The 20,467-nt window shown below is 35.9% G+C and overlaps 1 protein-coding gene across 5 annotated transcripts; it reads right to left on the bottom strand.

Annotated features, from left to right (window-relative positions):
• Positions 1-252: 252 nt before the first annotated feature.
• Positions 253-20,339, bottom strand: LOC112557036 (transmembrane protein 245-like). Of its 5 annotated transcripts, none has more exons than XM_025226601.1 (17): positions 19,739-20,339; positions 18,969-19,191; positions 17,737-17,984; positions 16,917-17,082; positions 15,795-15,931; positions 15,122-15,226; positions 14,796-14,872; positions 14,203-14,293; positions 13,559-13,660; positions 12,867-13,010; positions 12,520-12,642; positions 11,928-12,082; positions 11,610-11,710; positions 11,093-11,267; positions 10,223-10,374; positions 7,748-7,839; positions 253-4,608 (listed from the first exon to the last, which is right to left on the bottom strand). In XM_025226601.1, the coding sequence occupies exons 1-17, from the start codon at positions 20,237-20,239 to the stop codon at positions 4,492-4,494; spliced, it is 2,709 nt and encodes a 902-aa protein (XP_025082386.1). In that variant the 5' UTR covers positions 20,240-20,339; the 3' UTR covers positions 253-4,491. The 5 variants fall into 5 exon arrangements, with proteins under 5 accessions (XP_025082386.1, XP_025082387.1, XP_025082390.1 ...); XM_025226602.1 differs by lacking the exon at positions 7,748-7,839 and adding an exon at positions 7,142-7,223 and having other exon boundaries at positions 19,739-20,338; XM_025226605.1 differs by lacking the exon at positions 7,748-7,839 and having other exon boundaries at positions 19,739-20,334.
• Positions 20,340-20,467: the final 128 nt, after the last annotated feature.

A 20,467-nucleotide genomic window follows, 5' to 3' on the forward strand; every position in this document is an offset into this window, starting at 1 on the left:
CTACTTTTATTTTCTCTGGGGTGAGCTTCTCTCTTTCTCAGACCGTCAGATATCTCGGTGTGATCATCAACGCATCTTCGTCTTATGACTCTCACATCGATGCCCTCTGACCCTTCCTGACAGCTCCGGCCCTGTAAACAGATGTATATATGCTGAGGAAGAACTAGTGACCAGACGAGATCTGACATCCCGATACACACTGCATGGGTGACCCACCGGACCGCCAGTCACACACACACACAAAGAAAAACGAACATATTTTTTATTTTATTGAAGATCTTCGTGGCTGCATTAAGCTATAGTGGCAGTTAGTTGTCAGTGCAAAGCAGAGATTGCCACAGGAAATACAAACATTTCTCAAAATTTGCTGTCCCCCCAAAAAACATCAACAACTTTGATCATGACTTATATGCAGGCGACGACTTTCTAAAAGAAATTGCAGCTCTACTGCACTTAAGACTAGACTTTCAACACAAAAAGCGCAATAATGCATAATTTACGGCCACAAAGAAAGCAAAAACAAAAACAAAAAAAACAAAAAAACAAAACAAAAAAACCACAAAAAACAATCAAAGCAAAGGGGGGAAAAAACCCACCAGAACAAACTTCAAGAAAAAAACAACCAACAACAATCAAAGCAAAGGGGGGGGGGGAACCCACCAGAACAAACTTAAAAAAAACCCCAAAAAACAAACAAACCATCAAAACTTTGACAGGTATAACTAGGAGATAAAGGAGGTCAGCAGTTACTCCAGCTGTGGTGGGTTGGACTGTTAAACCAAAATGTAACATCAGGATGATATCACTCATATAAAGAAGCCTAAAAAGTGAAATACTTTCCCTTAATCTTTCTTTGGGTCAAGTGATAAAGCAACATTCAAATATATTATGTTCAAATTCAAAACACTTTTTTAAAATTGCTATTTGCATACACATATTTTTGCAGATTCATGCTGCATATCGCTACAGAACAAAATGTTGATATTTAAAACTGCTGTCATTAAATATTCAGCTATAAAGTCTAAATGAAAATATAATGGATGATGATTGATACTATTTCTGTTTTGAGGATCTAGGGAAGGATATCAGAAGATTAAAATACACGGAACAAATAAACAGTTAACAGACAATTAACTTTCACAAGAAACAGTAACCCATTTAGAAGCAGGGCACAATTTAAACGCAGAATAGCTGTTGCATTATGATCTGCAGCATTTCTCAAAGAAAATTTATTGCACTAGGTCAAGTTCTGGAACTATTTTTCATGTGTTTGCTGTTGCTGCTGCTGTTGTTCACAGTATTGAAACTTCATGTCATAGGTCTTGAACCACACATACAACCTTTCCCACACAAAAACCATCACACTTTAAAGACAGTATTATCATGCCACTTTAACCTCATCTGGCCACTTAAAAATTATGTTTGCAGTTATCAACCCATCTTTTCTCTATTCAATATGCCTTATACTTGCTCTCATGAACTTCATTTCAGTAGCACATTACACTTTCTTTTAATTAAACATAAAAGTGATTGGAATATAACAAAACATTTTTAATAATCAACTAAAACATTTATGGACAAAAAGAAGCTACAACACATAATATCACTGTGGTAAAAATAAATATGAAATATTGTTTAGAATATTGTTATTTTGATCACATATATGCCCTAAAAAAACCCAGCCACAGCTAACTTGTAAATGATGAAATAATGGCTGAATGCCATGAACACACAAAACTATAAACTGTGATCAAAAATAATTTGAAGAAAACTGATTTAATTGTAAAAAGCACTGTAGATCTGATCAAGACAATAAAACAGCAAGAATTTAAGTTAATGAGTAGGATAAATTTAGAAACAAATTAGCACCACTACTTCAAATAAACATCACATGTACTAAAAGCATTCTAATAAAATAAACAGTTTAATTGTACATTCTGTTCCCCCAACAAACTTTAATTTTATACACTGATGCAAGATCAGAAAAACGAAGACTTTGCAAAAATAAAAAGCGCAGTTGTGAGTTCAAAAATAATTTGAACAGATTTAACACAAAATCAAGCACTATATGGTTTGAAAATGGAATGATTACCTACAAATCATAACACTGGCAATGAATGTGAGAGATGTCAGGTATACTCATCTCTGTTATCCCAGAGACTACTTACATAAGAAGATATTATTTCAGTGAGATGCTGTTATTATGACAACAAGGTATGGCAATTCTTAAACAACTCCATGCTTTCCAAGATATAAAAATAACCTTTTATAGAGAAGCCCAAGCTAGTGAACTAGCCATTTAGTCAACAACAAGAAGGATGAAAAAAGGAGAAAAAAGAAAAGAAAAATAGAAAAAGAAAAATGAAAGCAAGAAAAGAAAGTGTAAGGATGGACAAATACAAAATAGAAAGGGAAGACAATTTGAGAACCAAAAATCCAGAGATGCTTTTTTTTTTTAATAAACAAAATAAAGCTCTTGGCCTTCTTGGTCAAGCTTACACAAATCAAAAAGTTAACATAAATCTCTATGAACTTTTGAACCTAAAATCCTCAAAAATAGTGCCATTCCACAGCAATTATTGGGAAATGTACCCAACATATAAATGAACCAGAATCACTCTTCTGTAAGGCCACAACCATCAGAAAGCCAAATGCATATGCAACTTTCTTATCATTAAAGTGAAAAGAAACAATGTTCTCATGAATTTATAACAATAGTTTTAGTGTACAGATTGTTACAATATTAAGATTTCCTTTCACAAAGTATCTTAATGTGTATGTTTATCACAAATTCTGTTCCCTTTTAAATTATGATTAAATAAAATTAAATTAATCCACCACATAAGATAACCACAAAAAGTTTACATAAATTTTTTTTCTCACTTCATTTGATAACTTGCACTGATAAAACAGCCATTTGGGATACAGTGACCTAGGTATACAAGGGTAACAGGAACCTTTCCATGAATATTGACACCTTAAACGTATTTTGTTTTGAAAAGATTTCTTGAAGTTAATATCATATGTATTTTGCAATGTTGTTGAATTAATCAAATTTATTTAGCAGTCTTTTTTCACCTTATGCCACAATCAAGATGTACTGAAAACAGTCGTTACAAATATCTCATTAATTAGTTCAAATTGACAAATACATTTCATGTATTTTATTTTTTAACAGCCAGATATGTGCAACCATGCATAGACATTAGTCGGAAATGGTCTTTAACCCATTGAACAAGCTTTGCCATTCTCTACAGAAACTTAGCTCTTCACATTGATTCATGGCCTTGTAATGAGCTTTGTGATGGTGGATGTTATGTTTGATAAGCATGATACATTCAAGATATGTTTTTTTTCAGAATTTTCTAATAACTGAAGAAAAAAATAGGTTTCGTATACAAATGAATGCTTTTGTCAACATATTTCAGTAACTCCTTTAAGAAAGCTTTCTTGGAAATAAATATTCTTGAAACCACTAATATTCACACACAGCTGTTGTTTTCATTCCATATTACAGTTAATGATTAAGAAATAGAATAAAATGACAATGAAGATGACAACATGAAATAATGTAAATGATAAAGAAAAGAAAGAAATATACAATAAGCATGTCTTTATTTTCACACAGCACATGACACATAATGTGGTGTAGCAGAGACAGATTTATGGCAGTGTGTTGCTAGTTGGCCAAAAACATCCTCCCCACACACTGACCCAGAGATCCATAGAGAGAAAGAAAATATGATAAAGACACTCTAGTGATTATAAAAATCTGTAGAAATCACACAATTATAAACTGTGATGCAGTCTTCATGCATTTTACAAACAATGATGATTTCAAGAATGTGGAGAGAATTTACTGGAGGCCAAGGCCAAGAAAAAATATCAAGGAGATGTAAGTGAGGAATGATAAAATCTGAAAGATCTTGTAGCAAAAAATGTACATGCTTGCAACACATACAGCACTAAAGCAACTTAGTCAAGATATGGATAAAATGGATGGATCTTTAACCACCATCATGCTCTTGTCATCAGTATGTAAAGACTGTGTGTGAGTGTGAACATGTGTTCGTGCATGCATGTACACAAAATAATGTTAGTCAAAATCTTAGCAATGACATACATTTCTACATGTCAAACAAAAATAAATTATTTTAAAGCAAGAGTGAACAGTTCATATCATATTATATATACACACTTTTGAGTGCAAGCACACATGCACACACATACTACTCTCTATGTCAAAGAGTAATAACATCTAAAGGTAGTTCCATTAAGCACCACAACCATTGCCTATCGTTATATATATCTGGTTGTCGGTTGTACTGTTTCTATATTGCCAAAGAAACTGTGAACTACTTGAGTTTAAAAAACAAAAACTGCTTGATAAAAGACTGTTGGTATTGTCAGCGAACATGGATCATGAAACAGAATCTTATCTTGATAATGCTATTACTACAAAAGACAGTTCAAGGACAGATGCTGAATGAGCTACCAGGACTCTATGATTTCATCAGATCTTTTTCCTGGAGCTATCTTAGCCTCGCACTTTTCTGCAGACTTTCTGCCATCCATCATGTTAAGTGGACCATGTCTGACCTCAGTGCTCTGTAACAGTGCAAGACAAAAGCAATACAGACCAATGTCACTCTACAGGTTTTAAATAATTGCTCTCATTTTATAGATCAGTCACTGTCTAACTGATGTTTTAACAGTCTATAAAGACTTTTCCCTCCTCTTTAGTCTAAGTACAACAAATTTTCTGATCCAACCAACAAAGTAGTAGTTCTGATACTGTAACACAGTTTTCCCTTGCCATAAAGCTTCAAGAGAAAGTCTAACATTTCAACAGGCACATCATAAAATAAATAGCAATCAAATCTGTATGTTTTAACTTAAAAGATACAAATTATTTAAAGTGACAGGCATATGTTTCTAAAGCACATACTATTACTAGATATTAATGTCAAAGCACTCCATCTCATTTTAGGATGCTACAAATTTAAAAACAAAATGATAGATTTAAAATTATTCTATAACAAATAAAGATCTCAAAGGGTAAAAAAAAAACCAAACACTAGTCCAGTATACAAATAGTTCTATACGCTGAAATATACTTTTTACTGTCATCCAGCCTCTATTAATAAATTACACTTTCCAGAGAGGAAGGGAACATGTAGCTATTCTGCTCACATTATTTCCTGTCAAAAACTAAGATACAGCTTAGCTTCAACTATACATGATGCTAATGGTAATAATAAATTGCCATAACTCTAGTAAATGTTCTGCAGCATTATACATCTCATACTTGTACGTCTTTAATGCCTTTTAGATGGATACAAAGTAAATGAGAATAATATATTGAAATAATAATAATAATTATTAAGCAACTAAGTTGCTGATTTTCCTGCCTTGCTTCACTAAAGACACCTAATGCTACAAAATACTGTAGTGTATTAAACAAAAGACACACCAATTCGATGCATGCTGTCTACAAACATCTATAAAACTACCACCAGCCATAAACCATTTAATACAACCAAACAGGGAAACAAAATTTGTTTTTGAATAAAAGCTGCCAACCCAAACAATTTTGCAAAGTTTTACAAGCATCATGCAACATACAGCCCTAAGCCAATCAGTGCCATCTTACACATCTCAATTTGTGGTACAAGGTACTGTAAGTCTAGCAAACTAAGCACTAAAGGATAATATGGACTCATCCTAGTACCATTAATCTACTTACCTCTTAAATGTATTTAAAGCTGAATAAAAATAACATTACATTTGTAAGAATAAAAGATTCTTTTTAAGAACTAAAATGGTGACTTCCATCAGCTTTGTTTGACAGCTCTACTTCACCATAATAACACATTTCTGATTCTTTCAATGTCTGATTAATTTCTATTGTGTGCTCTCTCTTTCATCCTTTCAAAGCTATATAAATACCAAGCTGTAGAAGAAACTGATGACGAACTGATGAGACAAGAATAAAAGCAAGTTGGTGATTGTGGAGGATACCGACTAACATACTGAGGCACGCTATCAGTTAAGTTCCAACTCGGTTCAATCCTATCTCTTTTCTCATTTGCCAAGTTATGATAAGCACAGACTAAAAAGGAAAGAAAACTCCACTGAAAAACTAATGCTGCTTTACACACTGTACAAGCTCCTTGTACTTCACAGCTCATGAGCAAATTTTGAGCATTGTGCTCTTCCAATTGATAGTCAACAGAGCAGATTGATCGCTGCACATTAAAGAGGCTACATACAAACACACACATTGTCTTGGACCATGCATAGAGCAAAGGGGCTAGGTTATTGTCATCTTTATTTGCAGGCATTCCACCTGTTGTCCACACTAATGAAAAAATATGTAAATAGGCTGAGGAAATATTTGCCAGCTGTAACAAAAATATGAACTAGAAAGTTCTAAGAGAAGTTTAAAACAATAGAAAGTAACTGTTCATACTACAGATGGCTATACCAATGTGGTGAGATGACACAAAAAAGTAGTAGCAATGTAAGGAGTCATTAGAATTGTGAGATGAATTAAAACATTATGGCTTGCTCTAAATGTATTCTCTTTCAACATCTTCAGTCCATGTTTATTATTTCTGCAAATTCAACGAGAAATAATTTTCTAATCATTAAAAAATTAAAACCTATTTCACCCCTATTTCAAGTGATCTAACACTAGTTTTAATAATCTAAAGGCTAGTCTGGCTGATGCTTGATGCTATTTATTTAGTCTAAATCCCTTCTTATTTTAAAGTCAATACTTGAAATAAAATACATTGGGAAATTTGAATACATTAATCCTAATTTTTAACTTCATAATAATAACTTCAATAGACAGGGACCATTGTGGACAACTGAAACTACTTTTAAACAGTTTTTAGTCCAGGTTTAATGTCTTTGGCAGAATTCCAACAAAAATGATTGACAATAACCCTTTTTAGACCATAAGAGAGAAAGAGAGAGAAAAAATATCTTGAATATATATCACAAAACACCACGATACAGGTCACACACACACACATGCACACACGCATACATGCACATGCATGTTCACACACATGCAAGCACTCACAATCACGGATGCACACACATACACACATGAGCAAAGCAGCAAACACACAATTTCTCTCCTGTAAAGATGGTAGTCACCACAGCAGTGTTAGCCTGAATTGTTGCAGAGCCACATGATGTGGTGTTGGTCACTGACAGAGATACACAGGCAAAGAAGAATCAATGTCAAATAAAGAAAGCTGAAGAGAACAAAAGGCACAAACAATAATTTGTGATTATAAAACGGAAATGTCTCTGCACTCTACTCCAAGGAAGTCTGCATGGGTCAATATTCAGTGGTGTTCAGAGTCTAGGTGTTTGCATGCATGCCAGTGTGAGGAATGCAAGGAAAGAAAAAAATCCTTTTGGAAGCATCTACTTCTTGTTGGTAATGTATATGTAATCACTACTATAATCATAACAAAGATCTGTTAATCCACAACCAATATGTGGTAAATCCAGTTTTCAACTGAAATAAATGTAAAATTCCAAGTTAATTTCTAACTATATATCAGAAATGCACACAAAATTTGTAACTGTTCTTCAACATCATCTATTATAAGCGAAAGGAAATGCATGCCAAACAGTAAAACAACACATCAAAGAGCTGCATGGAGCAAATCAAGAAACTGTGTAAACTGTGTAATTCTTGACTAGTTTGCATGTGTACACTGACACTGAGTGATTCTGGGAAATTTGTCACCATCTGAGTCTGACTTCGGAAAGTATGCACAGAACCAGGGCAGGCCTGACCTCCAGCTATACACCCTGCAGACATGAATAAGCAATGCCAAAGCTCTTTGAAAGAACTACTATTGTGCAATTAGCAAGCATACGACGTATAAAGGCACACATTGTGTACTAGCCAGGGTAAACAGTTTTGTCTGGGTGGATTTCTGCTGCTAAATCTTTCAGCTGTGATCTTGTCATCAACTTTTGATTGAACAGTTCACTTGGGTCCAGTTTATGTGCAGCATCAATGTAGTAAGCTAGTAAAATCATGTACTCTTGATGTTTCTCCCTCAACTTGACAAGTTGACAGCTCATGCTTGGCAACAAGGGGCCAATTTTTCAAGGGAAGGGGGAAGATAAAAGTGTTTTGGTGCTATCCCCCAACACAACTATCTTTGTCACTTATTCATCCCTCTCGTTCCCTCTGTGATTCACTCAGTGGACTGCTTGCCCCTTTCCTCTCTCTCTCCACCCTATTGGTCTTGTTGGTACTGCCTTAAATTGCACTGCGTAACAGAAGTACACTGCAATGGCTTCTGCATTTTTCATTTGAAGCCACCAGTAACATCTTACAATGAAGAAAATAAACATTAAAGGTAAACATGTTCTGGAGAACCATACATTTACTAAACATAGTATAAGACCATAAGACTACAAGGAATATTCCTGCTGAATTAGGTGGGAATCAGACAAATTGTGGGGATTTTGTTAAGTTTCTGCCACAACCTCCAACAAATAAACTACACTCTGTTTTATTTATAGGATATGGACCCTGTAAACACATGTGGAGGTGCATGGGGGTTCATGTATGTGCATGCATGAATGAGCATGCTAATTCTTTCTATAAATTGTATTATTCTCTCCATGCAGCTTTATCTATTCAAGTATGAATGCATGTCTGTGCACACATATTTACACATGCATGAAACCTATAAAATCTATCTGTAACTGTAAAATAGGGACAAGATCATAAATTCAAATAATGCAGCAAAAACCCTGCATAACCTGTACATAAAAAATGGTGTGAGCACAAAACAATAAAAATATGTATACTATTCAATTATTCCCTAATTAAAGAAAGTGACTGACTGAAAAGGTTAAGACAGCTAAATGCTGCGTTGTGCATGTTTTAATAGGTCGTCATTATCTCCTTCACTTTGAGATTCAACTTTCTGCTGATCAATAACTGAATAGACAAAAAAATCTCTTTCAACTTGTTTTTCCCAAATTCTTCCAGATTTAAGGAAGATAAAGAAGCAATTTAAAATATGACACTGCAGAAAATCAAATCAAATCATATTATTGTTTAGTCCATGGGTTAGCATATCTACATGCAAAAACAATGACAGTATGCAAGAGCTAGTTCTTGTGGGTTTTTTAAAAAATTTTAATTTAGTTTTATTTTTGTTTCCCTAGATATTAGTCATTCTTATACTATTTTACTATCACCATCCAGAAATCAACCTCCATCCAAGCACAGTGCACCACTTCACTGACCCACTACTGAAAGCAAAGCCATTGACTAAAGCCAAAAGTAAGGAACAAAATGTATGCACATGTACCAACAGGAAAAACAAGACAAAAGGGGTCATTGAAACACCTTAACCTAAACCATTCTAGAGAGTTATCTTCCAAACCCTCTCTAATCCAGTTATGCACCATTTTACAAAAGAAGGGGAAAACAATCACAGATCAAAACTTGCACCCTGACATCTGACAGCCCCCTACAGATGATGGAGGAGCCTAGTGCCAGCGTTCACAGCATGCTGGACAGACTGAAATCAACACAGCCATGTGCAGGAGTTACAGTGCACTGCAAGAAGCTGAGTGTGTATGTGCAACAAAGTCCCTCTACCTCATTCTGTGAGTGAAAATGAATGATGAGTGACCTCTGACCAAGGCAAAGAATCATCAGCACAAACAGATGAGAGTATGAGGGTGTGAGGGTGTTAGAATATATGTGTGTAAAAGGGTGTGTGTGTGTGTGTGTACATACACCCATGACAGAGAGAAAAAATGAGACAGAGAACAGGAAGAGGTGGGCAGGCAAGAAGAGATTGTAAAATGCACAGTACTGACAAGCACCATCATGCACTTATGACTTACTGCTTTAGATATCTGTATACAATCACAAAAAGCAAATATAGCCAAAAAATAATATCTGCAAAACAAAAGGCTTGCACATTAAATGACAAAATGACATGTCTGCTGCACCTGTTGCAGGATTATCCAATAACATAAAAGAAACAGTGTAGCAACGAGCATGTGGTTAAAGAAAAACAGCCAAAAAAAAAGTTTTATTTTCAAACATGAACACATAGCAGCTTTATATTTTCTAAGACCGTGCATTGACCTATTGTCATGCATAATCTACATCCAAAAAATAATTTTATGTACAAAGCTTGTTAATGGTGCCTACCTTGAGTTGGTGTCCCTGTATTGAGGATGGATGAATACATGTTGATAAGAACAACCAGGCAACACAGAAGAATGGGGCCCAGAATAGCACCTTCAAGCCCCATACAGTACATGCCCCCTGCTATTGCAAGGCCTGTCATGAATGGATGGCTCCTGTGTAAAGAGAAGGAAAAAAAGATAAATCATGCTGCCTATAACATACTATCATGCAGTCTAAAGAAAAGCTTCAATGGACAGCCTTGTAAATAGGTGACTAATCTAGAGACTAATGCATGCACCTTTAGACGATACCTTAACTTCGGACCCTTTAATCATGATCTTCACTGCTGTTTTAACACAAAAAAGTGATTTACCACTGGACTACCCCTTAACTCTTTGAGTCTGGGATAGACAAATATGTCAAGTCCCTTCGGCAATTATTTAGTCTGGTCTCCCCAGATATGTCTGTCATATTCCAATAACATTTACTACAAAACTAAGCAAACAAAAGGGGATTAAATCAAGTCATTTAGATAGGTCAGTTATCTTTGAAAAGAGTTACATCCCTTAACATAGGATCTGGAAGACTTGAATTTTTCTGGATATATCTTTCTCGTACAAAAATGATGATGACATGAGTGCAGATGTGAAGATGACTAGAAATTTTCTTCATTTACAGGTATGTGATCATTCAAATCCTCTAAGTACAGGACTAAACATCACATTAATCATTAACTATGCATAAGGAAGGCAGGCAAATAGGTGTTTTACGCTGAGCCAGCGAGCTAAGGTTATATTACAGTAAAGCAGGCCAATAGCTCTTTTTCAACCTGTAAAGTAACATGGTCTGCCAGCCCAGCATTCCACCAAAGTTAGGAATCTTCCCTCTCACCCTTTGATCTCGCTGTAGATTGAGGTATCCACAATGTAGGAGGGCACCATGTGAGCCAGGAAGCATGCTATGGCAGCAAGACCTTTATCCTGAACTAGCCATAGGTCAATTACAGCTGGAAAGCACGCCCAGTAAGCACCCACAAAAGGCATAGCGGCAAACATGGCAGCCAGAGCTGCAGACCAAGACAGCATTTAATTTCATGCATAAGCTTCAGAAGATGTATGTGGGGCAATCAAATGAAGCGTGGTAGACAGTGGGCTAGTATCTGCCTAGTGTCTTCTGCATTTAATTTGACTGCCCCTCATATAAGAAAACATATGCTTGAAAACAACAAAAGAAAGTAAATGACACTAATAGTCTTTACAAATACGAGCCATTTTTAGATTGGTGGTTTATACTTGATAACAAATTTTAAACCTTAATGCACATTACAAAAAAATGTAAAGATGTTCTGAAGTTTAGTCAAAGGATAATGTGATTGAGATGAGAACCAACTATGACTCTGCTGCTGTACCTGATGGTATAAAGATGATGTCCAGGCCAAAGATCAGGTGAACCAGCCAGGTGTAAAGACCATAGAATGCAGCCATCTTGAGAGAGGCCATGAACACACCACTGTGCGACACCATAATATTGAAAAACTAAAACACTGTTGGCAAGTTTTTTCTTTGAAATAAAGACGATACATAAATGTTAAAAAATTATATAAAAATGCAAAACTTATTTCATGACTTACCATTAGAAAGTACCTCTGACAAAAAATTCTGTTCTATTACTTTTAGGTCACATATTTTGCATGCTGGTGTTTTGATTAGGGTTAAAAAAATCTGACCTGACAGCTTCTTCCACAGCCTGTCCAAAAAAGTCCCCTGCTCTACTCCCTCCTCCAGCCCCAACTGTGGGGCTGATCCTGGAGAAAAACTCAACTGGTTTGTACTGGCTTCCACTGAATGCCAGCAAGTAGAAGAGGGTTGTCAGGAAAATGAGCTGTAAAATGATATAATCATATACTTTATTAGCTTTGGAACTATAAAGAAAGTAAATAATAAAAGCATGTCAAAATCAGCATGAAAAGTGTGAAATCACCAAACTGTAGCAGCAGAGCAGGCAAATTTTGGAATGCAATTTCACCAGCAAACATTTTCTATAAAATTCAACATGTGTCACATTAGACAAAACTGCTCTGTTAATGAAGAGTACAATAAAAATAACTTGAAGGGGATAGGTTAAAAACAATAAATAAAGGACAGGAATCCTTGATTAAGTAAGGAATTAACATTTCAAAAGTTATCCACATAAGTTGACAAAACGACTTTTTGGGGACTTCCACAAAAATGAAACAGACTCTCTTTACAAATATAAGTGTACCAATACGCACACAGATGCAATGCTGTGAAATGTAAATGTTAATAAATCCTACTTACAGAGCTGACCACGAAGTTAAGGATTGCTGTGCCTCCTCCAAAGACAACAGACAGTGCTGAGGTGAATATTGAAACAAGGAGACTCATGTTGCTGCGAATCACTGTCCACACTGATTCTAGGACCTGAAAAAAATAGAGACTTTTGTAAACAGACAAATAAAAATAATCAGAAATTCTCAGGACACACGTAATTAATGTTTGTGTCTATGCAAGTGTACTCCGCCTTTCTCTCTCACACACAATATTTCACAGTACCATCTTCATAAATGCATTTTTGTTTAAACCGTCAAGTATTAAAAACTGGTCAATCAAAATGTACGCAATATTAAAAACAGGATAAGACTCACAGAAAGGAAAGTTCCTACATTATCTTGTGCAAAAGCAATCAGACTGCTTATGTTCAGAAGCTTCCCGTTGGAGACCATATCCCAGACATCCCACAGGTCTCTAATGGCTGGAAGGGCTGCAGATGGTTCATTGGCTGTTACATTCTAATGGGAAAAAAGGAACAGTCTACTTTTATGGATACATTTGTGCAATATGCATTCATGTATTTCAATCACAGATTTTTCACAAACTACTCCCAAATTTAGGGGAACATCTATTCTTTTATCTTTTAACTTAAATGTTTTTTTAACTTAAATCTTAGATTTTTTGTAGTGTAAATTCATATTAACCTAAGCAACAAACAGCTGTCTACATTAGGGTAATAAACTGACTAATTTTCTGATACTTTCAAACGAAGCAAAAAGAAAATAAAAAACTTTTTTTTGGCATTGGATTTACTCGTTAAAGTAAAATAAACTCTAAAGGGTCTAGGGGTTCTTGCACAGTTATTCTTAAATAGTGTAATACACTTTGCAAAGCAGTTGTCAGAAAAAAAAAAAAAAGGAAAACACAAAATTTATGGAAGATGATTTCTTCTCATTCATCCCTTTTTTTGTATTAAGAATGTTATCATATCTTCTAAATATGTAATATTTTGATCTGCTGGATCCTTAAAAAACAAGCAAAAAAAAAGAAAAACTGAAGAAATTACCTTAGAGAAGAATTTTTCATAGATCTGGTCCCAAACTTCCAGTACCTGTTGCTCCACCTTTGTTACATTTGTACTTTCATCTTGTCCAAGAAGTTCACGTACCTATATTCAAGAAAATTACTGATTATTTTTAAATTCAACCCATTCTGAGCCAAACATTTTTATTGCTTACTGTACACTGGGTGGTCTGGCTGTTGGGCAAGGTGATAAGCTAACACAGCGGTTCTCAACCTTTTACTTGTGACGCCCCCCTGACGAACAAATGTACGTACGCGCGCCCCCCTTAGCCAGCAATGTAAGCTAATTTCACTAATAACGGTAAATGAAACTTTAAAAAAATGACCACCTTCGCGCCCCCCTTATAAGCACGTCAAGCCCCCCCAGGGGGGCGCGCCCCACAGATTGAGAACCGCTGAGCTAACAGGAAACCTTACTGCTTAGCAGCTATCAAAATACACCACATAAAAACACATATATCCAAACTTTGTTCCAAAATGTCAAGCTGTTCGTGTAGAGAAGCAGCTGGTAGAACATTATTTGTGAAGAAATAGTTTGCAATTTCCAGCAAATCCTCTTATTTTATATTGCAATAGTTTCTCCTTCCTTCATTCCCATAGTTGAGACTAAATTTTACAAACTCTCACCTGGTTTGCGATAAATTTGCGGCCGTAGACATAGGCTTTCCCAACCATTGAATCCATTGTGTCCTGCATAGCATTTCCATCTGGAAGCCACCTAAGACAGCACCAGAAATATTTATCATATGAAAGTTGACTATTTCATAATCTGAGTGGTATCTGCTTACATATTGCATTTTTACAAACAATGAAGCAGGCAAACAAATCTCAGGTTATTTCTATCAACAAGTAGGCTTACTTTTGAAGTTGCTTTTCCAGATCTGCTGGCAAAAATAAATTTCTTATAAATAAAATTTGTTCGGTATTTTTGTAAAATCATATAGCCACTCATTAACATATGAGATTAAATTTTATTAAGAATATAATACATCATTATAATTTGAACTTTGTAAGCTTTCTAAAGGGAACTTGTATTACCTATTTCATAAAATGAATCCTCGGCATCTGTTGAAATACTTATGATCATAGAAAGGATTATGATGCGATTAATGATGATGCTGGTATAAATTCTAAGACATATCTTAGAGATTGGGCACATGTGGCAGGACTATTACTTTCTATTATTTAGGACCACAATGATAAAATAAAGGCAAGCTTACTGAGAAATGTCTTGGTTCACTGTGTTGTTGAATATGTTGCCAGTTGCAGTGACAATGTACATGCTCTCTCTTTGCACCTATATCCAAAGAAAATTTGTGAAAACCCATCCCTCAGAGTGGTAAGCATCAGTTATCATTATCTTCTTTTATTGTTCCCCTTATCTTTGCAACTTTATTGCTTACTGACGAAGACTTAAAAAATCTGAAAACGATAAAGACATCTTGGATGTACATCTAAAACCTTTTAGATAAAATATGTAAAATACTTAAATCAGATATTAAGTTTTACAAGTACATATCCTGCATTGTTTTAAAACTCTGCATACCTGTACAAATCCTACAACGAAAAAAATACAGGAGCCAACCAAGAGCATGAGAATCATCAGGGTGCTTGTGGCACTGTCCAGTGATTTCTCTAGCACTGCCACCATCTGCAATTAAAAAATAAATTGGGTCACAACTTAAAGATTGCAAGACACACAACAGAACGATAGTTTGTGACAAAATAACAAAAACTATTCATGAGTTCTTTAAAGGTCAGCTCATCAGACCATTAATTCTATGTGTCTGCATTCAGAAACAACTGACTGAGGCTGTCCTGTTGTTCTAGTTGTGCAACTTCTGAATGCTGCTGAGTGAATGAACTGTGATTATATACAGATCTGAATTATGATTGTATGAGGAGGGGTCAAGTATGAACGTGTGATGGTATTTTTAATGTTTTCTTTTAAAGCTGCTAGATAACTGCTCTCTGGGATAAATACTGTTTTACACTAAATGAAAAACTTGACGTGCAGACATCTGCACTCAGGTAACAGAAGCTGACAAAAGCTAGAAGCTGGTGCTGCTACCAACCTCATCACTATGACCATTACCACCACCATTATCAGTCAACAATTTACAGTTCTGAATTTCTTGCTCCTCTGATAAGTGGACACACTTTATTTGACTGTACATATTGGGCTAAACTGTACTGGGTTGCTTATTTTGTAGGCCTACCTTTCTGTCTCCTCTCATTAGCAGTTTGCCAACACCACGAACAGAACGTGGTGCCAGAGCATCTTGGCGAGCACTCAACCAGGAAGCAGCACCTCTACAAAGCCTGGCCCAGGCATCCTTGACAAAGCTCATCTGGACTGTAACAATTAGCACATGCACACACACACACACAGAGAATTATCACAATACTATTATTTACAAATATGCTGCTGTATTCATGGCCTTTTTTCTTATTTTTTCCCTCTTTTTTTCATTATAACTAAGGCTGAAAGATCTGACTCTTTTTCCTCATCTTATTAGCAATATATATAACAGGAAGTGGTCAAGACTGGAAAAGAGGAGGGTTGACCTGGCGCACCAGACTAAAATAATATTAGAAAGCAAATTGATTTGCAACTCATGAAGGAGGATCACAAGCTGAATGTCTTGAAAGTATTGTATTGGTGGATTTGCACTTATGCCCTCCTGATGGCCTGTGAACTTATTATAATTTTCAACAAAACATTCTGCAGGCAACCCTATAAGCAGACATTAAAAAAAAGACTTGCACCCATTTGAATACTGGAACTGTGGTGAGGATAGCAGCATTTGCAGTCTTGATTATAGTTTTTCGAATGAATTGAACACGTTGGGAGCAACTGCTGGCTACATATTTTTCATAATCCCATGTTGCATTCCATAGACATGATTGTATATTGTGTTGCATGCGCCTGTGTGTGCACATCTATGTGTGATCGTTGTTTCTAAAGCACTATGAGCTTGCCAATAGGACTAGGATATGGTGCTATATAAGGTAACTATATTATTATTTATTAACTGACTGGCACCAGATCACAATGGTGCTTTGCCACCTATTTCTTTGCTATTCACATTATTCTTTTTTTATTTATGCCACACAATTTCCTATTGTAAAAGATCATCATTTTTTTTCGGAGCTCCCAACGAAGAAAAATTTCTATGTCTCTTGTGACTATAGACAATAAAGATATCTTGTATCTTGTAAACACTCTGTTTATGAAAGCGATCAAGGTTTCTTTCTATTTTGTGAACTACTTGGAATAAAGAGTTATCATTCCTTGACAACTCCAAGACAAGCATTTTTCAGAAAACACATTAGCTCACCTAGAAACCGTAGTCCAATGTGGATCAGTGGCAGCAGCACGAAGATAAGAACAAGCCAAATGTGCATCCAGAGACGGACTAACACATGCGCCCACAACAGGACATAAAAGCACTGGTGGCTGAGAGAGCCTGCAGCAATGTTTGTGGTCTCCTCTTTGCTGGAGTCCTAAAAAAAAATGAAATCCTGCATTCACTGTTGTTCAAGAGTCATGTTCTTAAGAAGCAGCCCATCTTGATCAATACTGATCTAGAGCAACACGAACTTATAAAATATTTTCGCATTACCTAGATTCACAAAATGAAGTCACAGGGACTATTTAAAATATTAATGTTTTTGACATGGTATACAGGTATCTTATATATATATTATACATCATTGCTATAACTAAAATTAACTGATCCTTCTTCAGATAGAGTGTCTCCTAAAAATAACTTAAGCCACTGCAGTAAGATTGTATTCCAATTATAAGTAGGTAAGTAGAATTTGGACTATCCTCTTTAACATGACATGATGTCAGTATCACTAAGATGCTTTGTCCCTAACCCTTCGCTATCTGAGACATACTTTCTCCCTTCTCCCACCTCGAAAGGAAAAAAGCTGTTACTATAATACTTTTTTTTATTATTTACATAAACCAGATTACAGATAGGAATAAGCAACCACCTTTACTGGGCATTACATCATATGATCTTGACATCCACTACTACATTTTCTGACTCTAAAAGCACAGATTTTCAGTAGCTACTGACACTGATCATCTTATCAAACACTTCGTTAAAAGAGAAATGTGAATGCTTGTATTTATCAATTTTGCCCTACCTCTCTGCTAGTTGTAGCTAAGGAAACATTAAGAGATGTTGGTTTTGTTACAGAAGTGGTAGACGAACTCAAAGAAGATGCTGAAAGAAGTGGTCCTTCTTCTATTTTGGCTGTCCCCAAGCCATCTTTCTCAGAAGCAGGATCTTTCACAACACCGATTTTCTCAGTCACTGTGCTTTCCCTTGTTGATTGGATGGACCATCCTAGCAATGTCCACACTGTGGCTAAAGTTGGTGACCCTCTCTGGCCTGAACACAATCAATGAATTCAACTCTCTTCAGCACTGAAATCATGATTTCTTTTAATCAGACACAAATTGAGTAAAAGTTTGATTTGAATCATAAGTTACAGTATAAAAATTAACAACTATTATAAATAATAGAGTGATGTCCATTTGCCTAACAGGATGGAGGGAGCAGAGCTCTGCTGTATTTTTGTCTTCTCTGATCATTCTTTGTGCTGGACTTGTATTTTTGACAGGCCTGCCATTGTACATTTGGAATGTGGTGCCTCTTCCATGTTGGTGGTTTCAGTTCCTTTTCAATGTGCAGACTTGTGAGAGCTTCATGCACGCTTGATCTTTGTTGATCAGTGGATCTTTGTTGATCAGTGAACTTTTGCGTGTTGTGGGGCTTAATAGTCATTCTAGAGAAACTTGTGTCGTCAGTTGGATTTGTTATGGAGTGTATTCCAGCCTGTATGACGTTTGATATTTAGCCTGCGGACTGTGGTTCATGCTGTATGTGGACACTGCCCTTTGGTGAGGAGTACAGTCACCTAACACTGACATTTTGTCGTCACCTTATTTTGACGTCACATCACAAGCAAACTTTTATATTATTATTAACAAACTGAAAGGTAGTTGTGTGGACTCTCTCCAGTCAATTCAATTAAAATTTTAGCCTAACATAATGAAAAAATTACTTTCAAAACATGTGATGATTTTATCAAATTCAGAATTTGTTAAGATTTAATTTATATTGGCATATGGTACACCCCTAATACTTATTAAAAATAAAATTATTCATTATTCCCATGCAAATTGTGTAGTTTCTGTTTTATTATGTAAAATAATATCAATATTCATTTGGACTATTAAAAAACCTTCCTATTATACATCAGTTGGATTATCTGCTCTCTTCATAGGTCCGTATGAAAGTTATCAGTAACTATAACAGATATTTACAATATCACACACAACATCAAAATCACTGTTAACTTTTAAATCTTACAATCTTGTCGTTTCCTGGCCTGGTTGACTTCTGCCACAAAGCCAAACACCAGTAGCACCACCATGGCAATGAGTAGAGGTACCCGCAAAACGCCAGCAGCAGATGCAATGTGAAAGACTATTATAAGCCATACTGGCAGACCCAGAATGGACAGTATGCGGTGTGATTCTGGGCGCCAGAAGAATGCTACTGCACCAATATATGCCAAGATGAGAGTCCACAGCTGTCAGCAAGAAAAAGTGGGTTTTAAGGAAGGACCAATGAAAGTGGATCATTTAATTTAATAGGTTACTAATCTTATGTCCAGTGATCGAGGTATGTTATCAACTTTGCCCACTGTAATGAGTGTATTTCTACATTATTTCTCTCTGGATGTTGACAGTGTTCATATATGTATATACCAAGATTCTCCTTTAAGTGTAACCCCCTCTTCTCCCTTATTGGAAAGTATTTTGGGGGGGTTCAATTTTCACTCACATATTCACAATACATGTGAAGCAAACAAAAACTTTTATAGACATATGCTTGTTCATTTTTCACTCTAGAAAGCACTAATTTTACAAAAATAAAATAATAATGATAATTTAAAATGCACATTTCCGTGTGTGGACGTGAGCTCTATGCGCTGTATTCACAAGAGCATAAATAAACCATGAATTTAATATACAAAGAAATATCCCAGCCTCCAAAACTAGTACCCCACTAGTTTTGCAGGCTGGGATACGATTAAGCACTTCAGCAACAGCAAAATTATTTCAGCGGTCACGTACCCACAACGAAGAGAAGTAGCTGACAAAGTCATTTAGAAATGTTAGGAAAGCCAGAGCTGCATTGGCCAAGTTGTGAAGGGGTCCGAAATGGTAGATCAGTTGCAGCACCAGAATTCCCGCAAACAAGGCCACGATGATCGCCAGGTGACTATAAATAGCGTTACTTAATGCACCAGACGTAGTAGTAACAACCTGCACTGGTAAAATGATTAATCCGACGATGAAAGGGGTTCCAGATGATGTTAGACCTTTCAACCACCCGCGAAGTAAGTCCGTAAGTGTGCGCTTGAATGGGTAGAGAAACGTCCCACACAAGAGAGCCCAGCATAATGGTCGCAAGAAAGGTGAGAAGACGAAATAAACAGCAATAAAGGCTCCTGCAACTAAAAGAACGAAAATATTGGCCACTGTGTTGTAAACAGCTTGTTTCAAAGCTTTCTCGTGACCCTGGGGTACATACTGCCACACGTTATTGAGATACTCCAACGATGGGGACGCCATTTTTGTTGGCACCGGTAGTGCATAGCGTAGTGACGTCACAAGTAAGGAAACCCCCTTCAAGGGAATTCCCGGGTCAAACCATCGAGGTTAGAAGTCGTGACCCCGTCCTTCCAAACTATATGCTAATTGTTTACGTTTTTGTTATATTGGTATGATGTATAAGCACGTGTTCTTGGAAATAAATTGTTCTCTTTAGTAGCGAACAATGCACAAAATAGTAATTCAATA

This window comes from Pomacea canaliculata, linkage group LG2, assembly GCF_003073045.1.
Source record: "Pomacea canaliculata isolate SZHN2017 linkage group LG2, ASM307304v1, whole genome shotgun sequence".
Taxonomy (NCBI): domain Eukaryota; kingdom Metazoa; phylum Mollusca; class Gastropoda; order Architaenioglossa; family Ampullariidae; genus Pomacea; species Pomacea canaliculata.